Source organism: Halictus rubicundus, chromosome 11, assembly GCF_050948215.1.
Source record: "Halictus rubicundus isolate RS-2024b chromosome 11, iyHalRubi1_principal, whole genome shotgun sequence".
Lineage (NCBI taxonomy): Eukaryota > Metazoa > Arthropoda > Insecta > Hymenoptera > Halictidae > Halictus > Halictus rubicundus.
In genome coordinates this window covers 7,055,358-7,074,435 of record NC_135159.1, presented here as the reverse complement: position 1 = coordinate 7,074,435, position 19,078 = coordinate 7,055,358, and the positions used below count along the sequence as shown (strand labels likewise).

Genomic DNA, 19,078 nt, shown 5'->3' with positions numbered 1-19,078 from the left:
TTTTAATTATTATATTAGGTTGTCCCAAAAGTTCGGTTTCGTGTTCTGTTAATGCACCCACATGCAAAATTGGAATAGTTTTTGAAATGAACGAATAACACAGTTGCTTGAATGAAAACTTATGGAACAATAGAGCATTAGCAGAAATATGTTATATTAGAAACGATATTTTGTTTTAAAACTAATATTAGAAATGACGTCAGTTGCATTAATATTGAGTCGGTTTCTTATCTTCTCGTAGATTACCTTGCCGAAAACAATAGTTTCTAACGAATATCTCTATCGAATTTTATACACATCTGTGTGTCAATAGATATAAGAACAGATAAAGCTGTGTATGCGAGTCAATGCGTAACCGAAATGCCAGTATAATGATAAGAGCGTTATCAGAAAATAGTATTTCCCATTCAGAACGTATACAGAATAAACCAACAACAATTGCTAAATAATTATTGTAAAGTTTTTGCAAAATTAATGTAAACAGTACCAAATTAAATTAGTGTAAATAGTACCAAATTAAATTTTTTTCTTGAACCACCGGATCTAGAAGAATCATAAGGAAGATTCATCGAATGATCATGACAAGTCAGAATTACAAAAAAAATTTTTTGCATGATAAAATTCGAAATGGGATGAACTGATATACGGTAAACCATGGAAGCTACAACAAATAGCGTAGGAATATAGTAAAAAGATCACTCGAATACAAGTGCTGAATGAAGTATTCTTCGAATTCGATATCAATTTATAAACAAGACATAGGAGTGCCACATTTGCACGGTATTTGTGGGAACCACCTTTTCAGCGTATAATGTGTCAGCTGATAACAGCAGATACCAAAAAGCAATTCGAATAAAAATTTCAAAAGGCCGGAAATTTAACTTAAATTTAAAAATATGAAAAAATTATATACACAAAGCTTGCATGGTGTAGAGGGGGAAATATTATGATGCAAACATTTTTGATATGGGTGAAGGCGTTCCGGAGATTTATGTTTATTGTCTTCTGATAAATAGCTGTCATTTTCGTTATGGTACGGTGTGTTTACACAAAGATGTAAATATGAACATTAATTATTGTTGACTAAACTTCATTTTTATCTGTTTCCACTAACTGTCCACTTGTTTTTGTCCCCGACTGTATATCGAGAATTCATTGTATCACGTTTAGAAACTCGTCCGAGTATACCACGTTCGAAATAAATCGGTTCCCGAGGTGTAACAATATTCTGCTTTCGAAGAGTGAAATAAAAATGATCTAAAGAACATAATAAAACGCGACGTTCGTATTCAAAATCTCTGTCAACTGTTCGAGGCGCATTTTTACCGAACAAAAGTTCAGGGTCCTAGACCCCAAGTGAAAATTCACAATAGAAGCCTATTCGAATTATGTATATTAACCGAAGGGTATTCAAAACGCCCGCCTCGTGTTCGACAAAAACTACATTTCTCATGTAAAACATATTCCCAAGTATGGAAGTCTATTTAAATTGGTTCTCGTAACAACTTCGTGACATTCTCGTTCCTGAAGGTCAACGCATGCCGCGGCAAGTTAAATGAAAAATTCGTCTGCCACAACAATATCGAATTGCCTTTATACGTTTTCCATTTCACGTATCGTTTACACGAGCAAGGAAAACAAACAGGAAGATACCGCAGCAGTCGTCAGGTAAGAAACGGAATAAAACGCATGAATTTTTATACTACCGTTTACAGAAGCTGTCACCGTAATCTTCCGTTCGTTATTCACCTTGTCTTCCATTATGCGCTTCGATAATAATCAATAAGGCAGGCTGTTATGAATTCTAATGCGCAGAACGCGAACTCCAAATCATTTTCTTCTGTGATTCTTGGTTTTTGAAAAATTCAATTTTCACGAAAAGTCTTCCAATTTTTAAAGACAGAAAGCGTTTTCAGCTTCAAGAATTTTTGATGCTCTAACTGCAGAAGCTACACAAGTGTTATATATATATATATATTTATTTATTGTTTTGGTTCTTTTTAATTTTAAAAAGTTTTTTTCAGTTTAAGTAAAAATATTTAAACATGTTCATCACAAGACTTACAGGACCCGTCGAAATGACGGGTTCTAATATTTTGAATTGACGATTATTGACATTGTACCACTGTTGTACCACACGGTACCAAAGTTTTTATATTAAATGGTTAAACTTTATATTAAACTTTTTATATTCCGAGCTCTTGCGATTGCAGCACAAAAATTTCATTGTACGTCTGGGAAATTACATTCGATATCGGCCAATAATGTGACAAATCATTGTTTGTCGTATAAAGAAAATTATATAATCGTCGTTGGTTTTATTGAATAATGGATCTGCTGAGATGATGAGATGCTGATACGATTTTGTGCATTGTCAGTGTTGTTAGAAATCGAGATAATCGAGGTTTTTTATTTCGGCGAAATAAAAAAAGGCGCAAAGGTAAATCGACGAAGACAGAGATTAGATAAATAAAGTCCGAACAAGTTATAACAGGGACACATCTGTCGTCATACTTTCAAATGGAGTGAACACCTTCGACATGGCGGGTTCGTTTCGTGCAGTCCCGGAAGAGACGCTGAGTTAGACGGTCGCAGACGAATGCCATAATTTGAGATCGGTTTCGTGGATTAGGTTGGTGCGAGTCAAACTGGATTTTCCGACAGATTGTTTAATTTGTGATTTTCGCGCTACGCAGAATCTCTGCAAAATATTTGTGTCATTCTACTCTCACATTTAGAATTCAGTGCCGAATGTGAAGAGTGTGGGGATGCCAATTACTGTGCCTATATTAATTATACTTATTTCCAAAGTATAATGAATATTAAAAAAGAGATACAGTGACGAGCAAAAGTGTAAACACACTTCGTTAGTTTTACATAAAACGTGGTAATACAACCTAATTTTCAATTGAATGATAATGCTTAGGTAATAATAATTATGTGGTGAATTTGATAAAACAAAACATAACAGTTTATGTTACATAATATATTCAGACGTCGTACAGTGAGGTATTAGACCCGAATCAAATAAGTAAATATAATCCAAACTATGCAGTGATTACAATAGTCAGTACAGTAGTTGCTTATTGTCTATACGATTTCCTTCAATGGAAAAATATTCAAAATTCCGGTCTCCAGAATTTATACTCCTCACGAACCATTCAGATGCATTAGAAACCGTATAAATTCCCACAGAAAAGAAAGTTTTCAACGGGCTGTAATTAATTATATTCATGTTTAAATTATACTTGTATATACAACATTATCATCAACTAAAAATATAATATTAATTTATAAAGTAACTTAATTTACAAGTTCGTATTACTTTTAATTATAGAAAGATGATAGTTTTACAGGTTCGTCATCGATTTTCAGACCACACAACATGGAGGCCTGCATGGCAGCAAGTTGCAGTGCCGCGCTTTCGCCGCTGCCATCTTCTCTCTTCTCGCAGTTAATCAACGTGCTTCTGTTCTCGCAATGCGCTTTAGACCGTGGCTCTGATTATCCAGTGGATCGCTCAATAGATATTCTATCCTCGAAAAAAGAATTTGATTTTGTGATTGTTGGGGGCGGGTCTGCAGGCTCTGTGCTAGCCCGGCGACTGTCGGAGATAGATGACTGGGATGTTCTGTTGATCGAAGCAGGGGAGGATGCTAGTCCTATGAGTGAAGTCCCTGGGTTTCTAACGATGCTTCCTGACACTGCTGAGGATTATGCTTACAAGGTATAAACAGTACATTTGTTGGACAATGAAAATTTGTTGGAAAAATATGGTATCCTCTTTTGGATTAACGCGTAGATACTGCTGCTGACCATATTCAGACAGAAACCATATTTGCTGTCCCTGTTAGGCCACTGACTATAGTTTCCCCATTGTCCCCACTAGATTACTGACCATAGTTTTAATTATTCTCACTGGATCATTGACCAGAGTTTCTGTTTGCCTCGCTAGGTCATTGACCAGAATTTCTGTTAGCCTCACTAGGTCTTTAACAATAGTTACTAGTTTGGTTAATAGTTTTATAATTGTTTTTTCTGTGCCATTAACCACGGTATCTGCTGTCCGCGTTAGGTCACTGAACATAGTATTTAATTGGTCTCGCTGGGTCACTGACCATAGTATTTAATTGATTTCGCTGGGTCACTGACCATAGTATTTAGTTGGTCTCGCTGGGTCACTGACCATAGTATTTAATTGGTCTCGCTGGGTCACTGACCATAGTATTTAATTGGTCTCGCTGGGTCACTGACCATAGTATTTAATTGGTCTCGCTGGGTCACTGACCATAGTATTTAATTGGTTTCGCTGGGTCACTGACCATCTTTCACTACCCCCACTAGGTCACTGACCTTTCCCACTATTCTTGGTATATCACTATCCACATCTTTCACTGTCCTTGTTCGGTCACTCACAATTGTGTTCGCTATCCTCACTAACTTTCTGACTCACAAAAGTTCAAATCCACAAAATTAACGATAATTCGTGATCATTATAAACAAGACGGTTCCAGTGGTTCCTTGTCAAAACATCCACCGTCGTACAAAACCCTGCAGTTTAAAAATATATGGAAAGATTACTTCCGCAAATCTCCAACACTATAAACTACCACTTCATCAAGTCTCCCTGGTAACTGATCTGTTTTTCAAAAGAAAACATGTGAAATACGCCTACAGTTATAATAGCTTCCCACTCCACTCGTGTGTTGCAAGTCCAAAGTAATTCGGAGGGGGTGAGTAGTTTGAATTGGTATGAACGTATTTCACATGTCTTATTAGGGGCAATTAGACCATGACACCAAAACCCTTTTCCCTAGACCGAACTCCAAGCTGGCTTCTGCCAAGGCCACAAGAACAAGCGCTGCAAATGGCGTAAGGGCAAGGCTCTAGGCGGCAGTTCGGTGATAAATGCCATGCTGCACGTATTTGGCAACGACAGAGACTACAACCAATGGCAGGAGCAAGGTAACGAAGGATGGGACTACGAAAACATGCTCCGCTACCTCCGAAAGTCAACCAACTGTCCAGCAGAGTACATAGCCAAGTTTGGGGTCAGACACTGCGGAGCGAACGGTCCAATGAGCATCAGAAGTTACAACTACTCTGAAACAATGCAGCAAGAAGTTCTTCTAGATGGCGCTCGGGAGATGGGCTTGGACGTCTTGGACCCTCTAATTGGCGACCGTTACGTTGGATTTGGGAAAGCCTTCGGTACCATGGACAACGCGCAGAGGATGAATACTGCCAAAGCCTATTTATCTCCTGTCAAAGATAAGAAGAACTTGTACGTGATGAAATCCACTAGAGCCGACAAAGTTTTGCTGAAGGGCAACAAGGCGGTGGGTGTTCGTGTTACGTCAGGTGGCAAGACTGTGGACCTAACAGCGTCCAAGGAAGTTATTCTGTCAGCTGGCAGCATTGCCAGTCCGCAACTGTTGATGCTGTCGGGAATTGGGCCCAAGAAACATTTGCAAGATATGGGTATTCAGGTTGTAGCTGATCTGCCGGTTGGCAAGAACCTACAGGATCACGTGATCTGGCCAGGTCTGTTGATTGGCTTTGTGAACGAGACACAACCCCTGCCCACGTCCACCTTTGGAATGGACCTAGCGTATAACTATTTGGTGCATAAAAAGGGGGAACTTGCTACTGTTGGCATCAACCTTTTGGCGTTTGTTAACGTGAACGACTTTGGACCTAACGGAGAGAGTAAGTAAAACGAATTGCTATACGTGTGTACAGGGTGTTCACGCTATTACTAGCCAGCGCTTTTTTCTTATAAATAATGTAATTAACTACAGAGCCTCGCTCCACGCCCTCGAAGTATCCAGACATCGAGTTCCACTTCGGCCACTTCCCAAGATGGCTGGCCCCAAAGATAGCAGCCTTGTACAACCTAGTCAACGTGGAGAATGAGATAGTGCAAGAATTGACGAAGATGATCATGGAGGGCGACCTAATCGTAGCAGCCAGCACTCTGCTACAACCGAAAAGCAAAGGGTTTCTCGAGCTGCGCAGCGCTGATCCAGCGGACACTATGAAGATCTATGCGAATTATTTCGCAGAGAGGGAAGACATAGAGACATTATTGAAGTCGGTGAACGTTATCAAGGCTCTGACGAAGACTTCAGCCTTGGGGCAGTACAAAATGACGTTGAAGCACTTGGACCTGCCTGGATGCAGGGACAAGCAGCCCGATTCTGACGAATATTGGGAGTGCAACATTAGGCAAATTGCTGGGAGCGTGTACCATCCTATCGGCACGGCTAAGATGGGAACAAAAGATGATCCCACCGCTGTGGTGGATTCTAGGCTTAGGGTGCACGGCGTTCAACGGTTGAGAGTGATCGATGCGTCGATCATGCCGAATATTGTCAGCGGGAACACCAACTCGCCAGTTATAGCGATTGCCGAGAAGGGGGCGGATTTGGTGAAAGAGGACTGGTTCAAGGACAAACACTCTGAGCTGTGAGGTGTTGCTTCTAACGATTGAACTTAGCTACCATGTTCTATGTACTATGCGTCCATCAGGAGGTGGCAGTGAGAAACTTATATAGGTACCAGATCAGGACTTGTTCCCCCACTCTAATTTCCCCTTCTACCGCGATATGCCCCACGGTCACGTGACGCGTTCCGTCTTTGCAGTGCATACACCGGTACTGGCAGAGAGAGGGGGTAACTTGTTCCCCTCGATTCGTGCCCCTCATCTGGCTACTCTGGGTGACGCTGAGCACTTATGTCGACCGTTCCCGCCAGAGCCTAAGCGTGAGAGTGGGGTCCGCCGTCAAGAGTGGAGTCTCGCAGATCCTCCTACCCTCTCTCGATGGACGCATAGTACATAATCCCCGTGCCTCACGAGAAGTCTCGTGAAAGGAATGCGGAGCCGATTGGTAGAGTGGAAGGGGCACACCTCATTTCAGCCGCATTTTCGGCTGTAGCTGCTCTACTGGATAAAGGGGTCACACACACTATATAGCGTATGACGTCAAAGCCTAACATTGGGACTACGGGAGCATAAATGGTGGGGATTGGCGGAGCGAGCGAGGGCCCCCTTTACCCCTTTACCGTCTCGCGTGACTTCTTGCCAGGTACGAACAGTACATGTTTTAGCTGCTATGTTTTATCTACTTGTAGTGCTTTGGAAGAGTTCTGTAGACAGGTCAAACGACCGTTTTTTAGCTTTTATTTCACAATTGCTGAAATTACTAAAACGTTTTTATGAGAAATGATGGTGAATTTCGCAAAAGCGTGCAAAATAAATTCAATTTTGCTATTTTTGTAAGACAACGTGTAGTAATCGCTTTTAGTGCTCGTTAGGTTTAGCGTTAACGTATGTAATTGTTGCTAACTTGCTGTGGATTTAAGTGTCTGAATGAGCTTTTAATTGAATTTTACTAGAGAATTTGGCCGTCTGTGTACAGTTATGTGTAATGTGATATAACGTAAAGTGTAATGTGATATAAATTATAATATCTATAATTGTCAAATACAATTATGAGACAAAATTACAATAATGTATTTTATTTCTAAATTATAATAGTAATATTTAAATATTATTATAATTATAATGTTACATTATGATGAATTGTACAATAAATTATATATATATATATATATTTCGAAGTTTTAAATTAAGAATCAAATGCCGAAATTGTAATCAAATTTAAATATGTATAATATATTGTAAGAAAATGTACCGTGTATGACCTTTAATGTTGAAGCAACTTTAAACAATTAAATAAAAATAAAAAAAATTTAAATGAAAGTTTTCTGTTAAGAGATTTTTGACCTGTACAAAGATGAAGCTAAATCAGTTTACTGAACGATTGACTACAATATTTCTAACCGAAAATTAAGTAACAAAGTTGCATTCTTTACGCCACGGTCTGTTCACTTGCAGCAAAAAGGAGAGAGAAAAATTCAGGCGCAGGACACAACGGCACCCGCTACATTTTGCTCTAGTTCGAACTATCGCGAAACTCACTATCCCTCTCGGACACATCGATTGTCAATGGTGGACCGGATCTAGGATCTTTCCCGCGCGCAACAAGATTCGACATTCCTGAATGCATATCTTTCGGGTGTTGACGGTGCTCGATGCAACGACACGTTGCAGCGGGAAGTTGATTTATTTGTTTAATACAGTAATTGCTAACACGGTGATATTGATTATGTTGCTCTTCGTGATGATGTAAGTCGACGACATTTGTGGCAAGTTGATAAATGATAAGTGCTGTTATTTTTAGCAGACGGAAGAATAATCTGATTGTGATAAGTTGTGATTGCGGTAAGATTGTTTTCATTTATGCGTTTCGTTCTCAAGGTTAATATTTTTTCGGTGCATTTATTACATTCCCCTTTATAATATTATTTTCTATAACAATAAATTTCCCTACGTTCTTCGGAATTCAAAATAATATTTTGCCCCAAGCTTATCGACAATATTTCTCTCGAAATCTATAATTAATATTATTTTCGCGTACTATTAACATTGTATTAATGTAAGATTGTTATGGACGATAGCCTAATACAATAAATAATACTAATGATAATAATACAGTCTCGAGTAGATAATATTCTTTTACGAGTTTAACATTAATATGTTACTGCAAATTTTTATTGAGTTTCTTTTTTCAAGCTTTCAACTGGAATATGCTGTATGTTCTTAAAATTTTGTAATTGTAATAATTAGACAGCTTTTTATGTTCATTCACATTTTGGAAAAAATTTTATAAAAATCTGAACGAGTGAAGAATTCTTTTTGCAAATGAGAAAATTCCTTGTAATAAAAACGAAATAAAAACACTAACCTTTGTTAATACATATTTATATGTCCATATACATTACAAATTTGCATATGCCATAAATTCACAAAGGTGTGGACTCTTGCAGTCCAAAAATTTCTTCCAACCGTGCCTCAAATGGAATAACAATACAATTCTTGTAACAAAGCATAACTATCGTATTCTTCAATTAAAATAGCGATTTCACTATAATTGAACCATTATAAAACAAAATCTGTGACGCTTCGCTCATTGTTGAGAAATTCACGAATCTATCCAATGCATTAGGTTTTTAATAATAAAAACCAAGTGATGTAGGCGGAAGTGAAAGTCACGTAATCTCACTACATTTTAACCTGAAACGTAATCATTCTTTGTTCAATTAGACACAGAATAGATAACATTCTTTATTGACTAAAATAATGGCAGTCAATTATAGTCAAATATCTTAAATCACGTGCATGTTGTGCGAATTAAATATCTTCCGCGGCTAATTTAATAAAATTTTCATCAATTTAAAAATCTATTTCAATTCCAATTTGATTTAAAAATTCTTCTTTTAAAATTCTTCTGAGAATTTATATTTACTTCCACATCTATTTCAAAATGAATCGAATTAAATTCTTATCGGAATTTAAATCTATTTCAACATCTACTTTAAAATTAATCTAATTACATACTGACTTAAATTGAATCCTATTTTAAAATATTTCAAATGAGTTCTGATCTTATTTAAAATCCATTTTAAAACCTATTTTAAAATTAATCTAATTAAATTCGAATTCAGATCTTATTTAAAATCCATTTTAAAACCTATTTTAAAATTAATCTAATTAAATTCGAATTCAGTGGAATCAAGTGGAAATTTTCTCACTTGGTGATTGGAATTGTTTTTAATTATAGTATGGTAATTTCTAGTGCCGTCTCAGGTTATATAGTCAAGCGCAAAGGGTTAAAATAATCCTATTATATTTTAATCTGGGTTGCAATCTAGAGTACTTCATTTAGAATTCATTGAACCCTTAGCACTCGAATCGCGACTGTAAGGCGCCACTAAAAATTGCTGTATCATTATTCAATATATTGTTCACATTATTAAATTTGTTTGTATTTAATAAACGACTAAACACTTCCGTATTGTACGAGTAAATTGCACCATTTGCGTATGTATAACACGACCAAAAATATCTAGAAGGGAAATATTCTAGGTCGGAAGTAATGTTTCATTTTGGAGTTAAAATAGCTTCGAGTGCAAAGGGTTAAACCAATTTTTAACCAACCATCGTTAGTTCCTTTCAGAAACAGTGCGTTCGACGGCAAAAAGTCCAAATTTTGAAACAATTTCAAAAACAATCAACAATTCAATCATTTCAATTTCAATTTTGTCATTTATTTTTTTTTCGATCATACCAGTTTGTCAGTGAACTTCACCATAAAGAAACCACCCGGTTCACCATGTCGTGGGTACCACCGGACCTAACGAATCTCTGCACAGTACATTCCACGGCTTCAACGTGTCAGCCGTCCACGTACATATTCCTAGCTCTGGTCGCTCGAATATTCGGACAATCGAAAGATCGATACCCAGTTCACAATGTCGACACGTCGCACGCTGCATGGGGGATCGCGACTGATAAGCAGTCAGGTGGAACTATCCGATCTCTCAGAAATCGTCACAGGGACAGGATCGCCCGTTACAAGCCGGAAAACTTTCCGCTGCCAGATGATCCACCGTTGGTACAATTATCGCCGGCCGTTTATGGTTCACGGTCCGAATACAGGCGGTTCTTTTCGACGGCCGTCAAGGATGAAAGCGAGGAAAGTGCCGATTTTGCGCGGGTTTACAGCCCGCTGGGAACCGCTCCAGGAATTACCAGTCTGTCGAAAGTTTACGACTTTCTTATCCCGGAAGGTAAGTTCCAATTTTTGCATATACGACGTATCGCGCGCTGCTTTCTGTTCCACGAATTAATCAGGCGAATACAGGTCGGTTCGGCTAAGTGTGGCCACCTGCAGTACTTGTAAACTATTTCGTAAACTAAAAAAAAAAAATGGTTGAAACGAAATTTTTACGGTTTTGCAAACAATGTAATAACGGGTAAATTTTAATCACGAGGTTGAAGTGAGAATCGAATCCTAAATGAAAAACTATGAATTTTGGACATACATCGTATAGGACATGTACGTTTCTACGTTCGGCGTAGATCAAAGAATCTCCTTGCCGATATATGTCTCTGGCTAGACCCGTGTTTTGGACATATATCGAGTAAACACTATTGCGGATGAAGGTTTGACATTGCTCTTGAGTCGGCTGAGAGGTTATGGGTCCAATAAAGTTGTCCAGCAGACCAAAAAGTGCTAGTATTTTTCTAGAGAAAATCCCCATAAAACGCTCCACTAGCTCACGCATTAACCATAGTACTGGGGGAGGGGGAAGCTCATTGAACCCTCACAAGTTCAATAATGATAAATTAGGCCGATTTCCTTTCTGCATAAAGTTATGAAAAAATTAATAAGTAATTTTAGCATAAGTCGTTCCCGAGATATGAACCCTCAAAGTTGGAGAATATGCCAGTCCATTTTATTCTTATTAAATATAATAATAAAGATCAAAGAATCAGAGTAAATCGTTTCGGTAAAAAAATAATTTTCGCCTGTTCTCGCAGATGAAACTCACTATCGTCTTCCCGACAATTTATTCTACAATGTTCGAAAACAAAGGAACCTGTTCAACATTATCAACAATTCGAAGTCGTCGTCGCAGAACAGAGCGGACTTTCATGGCGGAGGAAAGAATATTCTGGACGATAATCTTTTCACGGAAGAGTACGACTTTATCATAGTGGGAGCTGGATCCGCTGGCTGCGTTTTGGCCAACAGATTGAGCGAAATTTCAACGTGGAAGGTACTTAATTACTACCTATTTTATTTTACTTAATTGTCACACCTTTACAATTTTCTTTTTTAAATGACGTTCCTTAAACTTGGCAATTTTCAAACTCTTGTGAATAATAGTTCGCTGAAGGGATTGTTTTCAAAAACCAATTAGCATTACTTCTACCAAGCATGTCAAAAGACACCTTTTAAAATTTTAAATAAAAATAAACAAAATTTACAATAAAATTGAAACTGCAAATATACATTAAGTTGTAAACACAGACACTGAAATTTTTGTGATGACAAGCAAACGTTTCTTTTTGAAGTTTTATGATGAGACAAAATAATTTTTGGAATTTTTACACGGAGGAATATGTATGTAAATGTAGAAGAATTTCGTTTATTATTAGAACATTTTTGGGCAATAGAGATTTACGAATCAGCAGAAACCCCATATTTCGATTTCATTGTCATCGGAGATGAATAATCCAATAAGTGGGCTTGGAATTCGTGGCATGTTTAATAGCGAAGAAGCCTCAAAATTGTCATAACATCGTCACGGACGATCTTGTGTTCTGTGACCCGTTTCAACGAAGAAGCCCTAACAGCTGCTCGACTTTTCAGCGAAGGGGTTATCGATCCTCCTATCCTCTTTCTCGGACAAAAAGAGTCCACATTATTGCCACTTAAGAAACTACAAATCATTTGTTTTATCGAAATATTCGTAACAATGCAGAAGCACCATTGTGTTACGACTTTATTAAAAAAGTAGACATCTGTTTTACCTACGGAGTAATCACACGAACAATTGAAATTTCGTTTTTTTACATCGAGGAAAGTGTAACATTTCATATTTCAATACTGAATTATAATTCAAAGCCAAATTCTTTTTTACAGTGGTTGGAAGCCAAATTTTTGTTAAAAAATTACTCTTCTTAGAAAAAAAATATATAAGCCGCGTTAAAATGAAATTTTCGTGTGGTATTAAAATTTGCATCGAATTGTATTTGTATTTGTAACGAATTTTGAAGCTCATTAATTATAGATACAATAATAAGAGTATTTTTATTAATTTTATATAGCGTTATTTCTGACGCCAAAAATGAAACTCGCAGTTGGCTTAATTTTAATTAATTCCTAATTATTAGTCATTTCGCTCTAACCATTTTTCCATTCTTGTGCAAGAGAAATTTTTTTTTTAGTTGCTTTGACTAGAAGTTTATTAGTCAGCTATTTACGATGCACTGTTAGGCTCATAATTCTGCTGCTTATACGCATCGTAAAAACGCATTCCTTCCCCGCACTTTCCAAGTTCCATTGTTGCTTCACGTTCACTTTTGACTTACGCAAAATACAACACAGTGGTAAATTCTATCGAACATCAACAAATTCATATTAAAAATTATAACTAGCGCGAAGTTTCGTGCAAATTAAACTCTTAATTTTCCTTCTTAGTAATGGTTAATGGTCCTTCTTAGGGATGTTGAAGAAGTCAAATTTCCCTTCTGGATTTAATAACATGAAGAGTGTTTATGGAACACCTTGAATGCTTTTAAAATACGAATTTAATAGAAAACAAATATTTTTTGTTGGGCCATTCGATATTAGAGCTTTTCCTGCAGACGAAGTTTTCAATATTTCATATGCATCTTCAGGTACTGCTGTTAGAAGCCGGCATCGAAGAACCGGAAGTAGCAGACGTTCCGGCGTTTGCCTCGATGTTGCAGGCTAGCAACATCGACTGGATGTATCGCACGCAACCGGAAGCACACTCATGCCGATCCAGAAGAGGGGGTGGCTGTGCATGGGCAAGGGGTAAGGTATGTATTCCAATATTAATAACAATCAGACTGTAGATTTAAGATATAAGATGTATATAGATTTTTAATAAGATTAAAAAAAAATTTAAGAAAAATACAAATTTATATTTCGCCCCTGCACCTTGCAATTGATGCACAGACTTTTTATTTTGCATAAAGATCTACTCACGACAATCAATTCTATATCCTAAAGCCTCATAATATAGTATTTGTCATGTCTCGCATACAAAGTAGATTCGAACTATAGTTTCTGCCACGGTAGTTGTTCCATTGCCACAGCGAAAATATACTGAATTTTTTGTTGCAATAAAGTCTCGTTTTCCAAGCTCCACTTCGTTTCGAAAGCGAGCATCGAAGAAGTCTGTTCATTGACCATGGATGGAAACGAAGTGACAAAACTGACCATTTGAGATGAAACGGTGTTCTTTCTTACTTGAAGAACCATATGCGGCAACCGTTGCCAACCATTAAAACGTAGCGAAATGGCTTTCTGTTACTTTGTGGTGTAAGATGAATTTTTTACAGTGTCATGCTCGAATGATTCAATTGCTGACTCGTAACGTTTGACCCGGCAGATGAAGCTCATTATGGTAGATTCTCTTTTGTGTCCTACATACAGAGGTGCAACTTACTTCATTGAGATTTGTTTCGAGAAACTTTCATTTGACCCGCTGTATCGCTGCTTTATAATACTTAATAAACTCACTGAGCTTTAATAAATATCGTACATCAATTCTATGGTGTCGTTGTGAAGAGAAAGTTTGTCTTTTAATCTATGCTGGTTTCAGTCGCGAAAAATATTTTTCACAGACATTAAAATGAATAAAATGAAAAATCAAACTTTTATGAAACTAGAGGCTATTATTTTTTACGGAATTATCACAGTACAGGTAATTTTTCGAGAATCGGATATTTAGTGTTCAAATACTTTTTGGATCCACTGTATATGTTTGTTAATGGGTCTGCTGTTTTTGTGTAGGTAATGGGTGGATCGAGTACAATTAACTACATGATTTACATTCGCGGAAATCCGAAAGATTACGATGAATGGGCTGAGAAAGGAAACCACGGCTGGAGTTACGGAGAAGTTTTGCCATATTTCCTGAAATCAGAGAACAATGAAGATTCAGAGGTAAAACTTCCTAACTGTAATACTCAGTACGATACTTAAATATCAAGGTTACTCCTCAAGGTTTATCCTAATCCAATGACGAAAACTTTTTCATTTTTAGTTAACCTTTTACGGAACTTTTACCAACATATTCGTGACATTTTTCTGATTAATATGAGACCAAACTTGATACAATTTGTATCATATTTACCTGTATAGTTGAGGGTTCAGTGCTTATCCGAACCAAAGATAGTTAAACTTTACTTCAGGAAACCAGAAATATTTTACTTTTTTTCATGTAATCCTAGAAATTTTATCGAGAAAATGCTGAAAATCTAAGTTTCAATCCCAGGAGATCACTGGTTCAAAAGTTATGCGTGTGTAAAGATGGGCGATTTTCAGATGCCGAAATCCCCCTAATTTCGACTTATCCAAGTAGATCTTAAAGTCCATCTAGTCGTGCAAGATATCCAGCGGCTCCGCTTTTTAAGCGACGCGCGACGGTCACTGCACACCAATATGGCGGCGCCCTTGCCTGTCGAAAGCGCTGAAAATCGCACATCTTTGCACACGCATAACTTTTGAACTACTGATCTCCTAGGATTAAAACTTGGATTTTCGACATTTTCTCGCCAAAATCTCCAGGATTATATAAAAAAAAGTAAAAAATATCTAGTTTCCTGAGGTAAAGTTAAGCCCAAGGTACTATTGTATCGTGAATTAAACAAACACAATTTAAATTCTGTGGGTTAATCCCTATCCTTTTCTACGTAGGACACTAGTAGAGTAACAGTATTTGTGGTCGATAAAGGTGACCCCCAAATTCCCAAAACAATTCTAATTCTTCAGCACCGATTGGTCCCTTTCAGATAGTTCAAAAGAACCCTCACTACCATAACCAGGGCGGCTACCAAACCGTGGAGCGGTTTCCCTACACGGACATCGCCACCGAAGTCCTCATGAACGCCTGGAAAGAACTGGGCCAGGACTACGTCGACGCAAACACCGATCAACAATTAGGTCTCATGCATCTGCAAACCACCTCAATCCACGGAATGCGGCAGAGCACGAACGGCGCGTTCATCAGGCCAATTCGCCGTAAACGAAGGAACCTAATCATAGAAACTCAGGCGCACGTCACAAGGATCCTCATCGATCACGAAACAAAGCGTGCCATGGGCGTAGAATACGTTTCAACGGCAACAGGCCTAACCAAAGTTGCCCTAAGTAGAAAAGAAGTGATCCTCTCAGCCGGGGCCATCAACTCGCCTAAGATTCTCATGCTGTCCGGCGTGGGACCCGCAGGAGAGCTGAGGAAACATAAAATCGAGGTCATCAGCGATCTACCTGTCGGCAGGAACCTCCAGGACCACGTGACAATGGACGGTATTGTAGTGTCGGTGAATTCTACGTCAACCAACAAAGACAACAATGGGAAGATCGATGACATATTTCAGTATCAACATACTCGCATGGGCCCACTGTCAGCAACAGGACCGCTATCTTGCGGAGTCTTTTTGCAGACTATATTTGAACATAAACACGGCCTGCCAGATATTCAGTTCAGCTTCGATGCTAGCAACAAAATGGACTTTGTAAACGACCCTGCTGACTTTGGGGAAACTGCTGTCGAACCTCTGTCTTATTACGACGCCTTCAATGTTAGGCCAATCTTGCTCAAGCCTAGGAGTCGAGGATTTGTTTTGTTGAATGATTCTGATCCTCTTTGGGGACCTCCCTTGATATTTCCAGGGACTTTCTCAGCTTATCCTGATGCCGAGATCATGGTGGAGGGAATTGAAGCTGCTCTGAACTTGTTTCGGACGGAGTCCTTCCATCAACATGGCTGGCAGTTGGTGGACGTTCCATTGCCAGCTTGCAGACATTTGGTTTTTGCTAGCAGGGACTATTGGAAGTGCGCCATGATGGAATATACGACCACCATTTATCATCCCGTTGGGACTTGTAAAATGGGGCCTAAGTGGGACCAGGAAGCTGTAGTGGACCCTAGATTGAGAGTCTATGGGGTGATGGGGTTGAGGGTGGTTGATGCTTCTGTGATGCCGGAAATTGTTCGAGGAAATACGAATGCGCCGACCATTATGATCGCGGAGAAGGCTAGCGATATGATCAAAGAGGAATGGCTGTTAGGCTGACGAGGTTGACCGTAGTCGTTTCTTATCGCATAGCAATCTTGTTGAGAGGTGGAATTGATTTGTCCGATTTGTAAGTGGAATCGGAGAATTTTTGATTTTTTGTACTGATTGTGAATGGCGCATGTGCACGAGTGTGCAGTTAGTGTGGTTTCCGGAGTGATATCACCTGAGATAAGATGAATGAGTGAGTCATGAGTGAGTAATGCAACTTTGAAGTTAAGTGTTATCGTGGGGTAGATAACATGGTTCTTACAATTAGATGGACGATTAGGATAATTTAGAGTTATCTTCATTTGATTTTAGTGGTAACTATTATTGAATATTTGAGATTGTTGTTCTGGTCAAAGTGGTTAATTCGTATCTATAAGATGAATCATTCTGTGTATATAGTATAGTTATTCGAATATTTTGAAAGATTAGAAAACTAGTGTGGTCATTCATTCACACTTGGTGTTCACCATAATTTCCATTACTTTAACTGCTTGTTAATTGGGTTCAGTTACAATTATTCTTGCTAATTAGAAGAAGAATATGGAAAAACGTACTGTAGGTACCTTTTTTTCTAATATTTAAGTATCTTTTTTTTTTAAATGTTCAATTATTTTTTAGTAATAGCCACGTCCAAGCATGTATGTAATTCAATTATTGTTTTCCTCGTCCATTATTCATTCTGCCTTGTGTCACTTATAGCGCAGAAGGGCTGTCTCTCATGCTGACTTCGGAGTACAGCGTGTTGCCTATCGCAAGGCTTCGGTAACAGTATAATCATTAACTTGTTCCCCCTGAAACGCCTTATTTATTTTATAACAATAAAATTTAGTACTGCAAACCGGTTTACTTAACATTATTTCAAAGATAAATTACCTTTATTTCAAACTATAAAAGACACCGTCATGAGCACTGTCAACTTTCGAGGATTTGTTCTTACCTGAAACAAACAACAAAACATTAGATCACTTATAATTAAAGAATTTATATATTAAATATAATACTCGAACGTCTCAAAACTGTACGTTTTCACTAATCTGGATTGTCTTAATATTTTATTAGGCTACAAAAATTTCAAACAAAACGATTGTCTGTGCTCGATATAATCTAAATAATATTTCTAAAGAATTTGTAAGAATATCATCTGAAACATATGTTTAACAACTATCCTGGGTTTGATATTGCTTAAAAAATATTTTCTAAAAGTTCCTCGTTGTCAATCATGTTTCCATGTATCATATGAAAATATTTTTTGAAAGAATTCGTATGTTCAAAAAATATGGTTCATTGAAAAATATTTCTATAAAATTTTCTGTGTTTCGCTTTACTTAAAAACTGTTTTTAAAAGATTCATTTAAATATTTTACAGCTTTTAGCGCAGTCTTCTTCCGTTATAAATATAATTTTTACCGTTGAGTTGACCTAAAAGGGTTTACTTGGTATTATTCGGTTAATCAAGAATTGGATTAAGCGATGTTCGGATGAACGATGTTGAGATAATCGATACTCCACTGTAAATTAAATTATGAACCCTCGAGGCTGCCAATGATTACTCCAATAACCTACTAATTAGACTGCGGCAGAGAATTTACGTTTTCGTTGAATGCATTTATACACATTGATATATTACATTATTTCGAACAAATTTCAAGGATTTACGTGTCGTATAATTTAGTAGACATTTTAACAATGTCAATGTAGTCTTTGATAAAAGTTCACGAATGATTTCGAAATTTTGCAAAATTGAATTGCAATGCACTTTATAAATTTTGGAAAGTCTCTACGACCAATCAAACTATAAATAAATCACTTTTTAATATTTATGGCTCCCCTGTCGTTTCAGATGTAGTTGTTTAATTTCATCCGAAAAAAGATTTGTTCACACAAAAATGAAACTGTTATTTTTTATTCAAAAGCAATCGAAGTTTTCAAGAAAATGTCAACCATGATTGTGCTACAATGTCAACCATGATGTGACATGGTTGTGCGACAAAAAGTCATCATGAAGGAAGAAGAAATTTGAAATTTTGCAACAAAATTCGCAGAAAAATGCACAATGCCTCTTGGACCAATAATTACGAATCAACAATAAAAAATATTTATTCGGTCAACTTCCTCGGACAACGTAACGTGGAATGTGGACAATTACGAGAATATTTAACAGTGCAAGACTAATGCAAAAATCTTTTTGCACTAGATGCATTCACTTGTCAGACTTGTCCTGCTCTGCTTTGTGTTTCTTGTTAATTAAGCATGAGCAAGAAGCATGAGAAATAACGTGCAACCTTGTAACAAAAAGGCTCGATCTATTATGCATCAAATGCAATTTCGTAAAACATGAAC

At 37.5% G+C, this 19,078-nt stretch overlaps 3 protein-coding genes across 10 annotated transcripts in view; 2 read left to right on the top strand and 1 right to left on the bottom strand.

Annotated features, from left to right (window-relative positions):
* The window catches only part of Flo2 (flotillin-2), a 176,078-nt gene that overhangs the window by 91,249 nt on the left and 65,751 nt on the right, over nt 1-19,078 (bottom strand). The window lies entirely within an intron of this gene.
* On the top strand, nt 1,541-7,151 carry LOC143359394 (glucose dehydrogenase [FAD, quinone]). 6 transcript variants are annotated; one of them, XM_076797316.1, is made up of 4 exons: nt 1,541-1,668; nt 3,376-3,727; nt 4,818-5,709; nt 5,802-7,151. In XM_076797316.1, exons 1-4 carry the CDS (start codon nt 1,556-1,558, stop codon nt 6,470-6,472), a joined length of 2,028 nt encoding a protein of 675 aa, XP_076653431.1. In that variant the 5' UTR covers nt 1,541-1,555; the 3' UTR covers nt 6,473-7,151. The 6 variants fall into 6 exon arrangements, with proteins under 6 accessions (XP_076653431.1, XP_076653432.1, XP_076653436.1 ...); XM_076797317.1 differs by lacking the exon at nt 1,541-1,668 and adding an exon at nt 2,479-2,632 and having other exon boundaries at nt 3,357-3,727; XM_076797321.1 differs by lacking the exon at nt 1,541-1,668 and adding an exon at nt 2,488-2,636 and having other exon boundaries at nt 3,357-3,727.
* On the top strand, nt 10,108-17,093 carry LOC143359392 (glucose dehydrogenase [FAD, quinone]). Its single transcript, XM_076797315.1, has 5 exons — nt 10,108-10,695; nt 11,450-11,688; nt 13,316-13,480; nt 14,460-14,612; nt 15,461-17,093. The coding sequence occupies exons 1-5, from the start codon at nt 10,239-10,241 to the stop codon at nt 16,745-16,747; spliced, it is 2,301 nt and encodes a 766-aa protein (XP_076653430.1). The 5' UTR covers nt 10,108-10,238; the 3' UTR covers nt 16,748-17,093.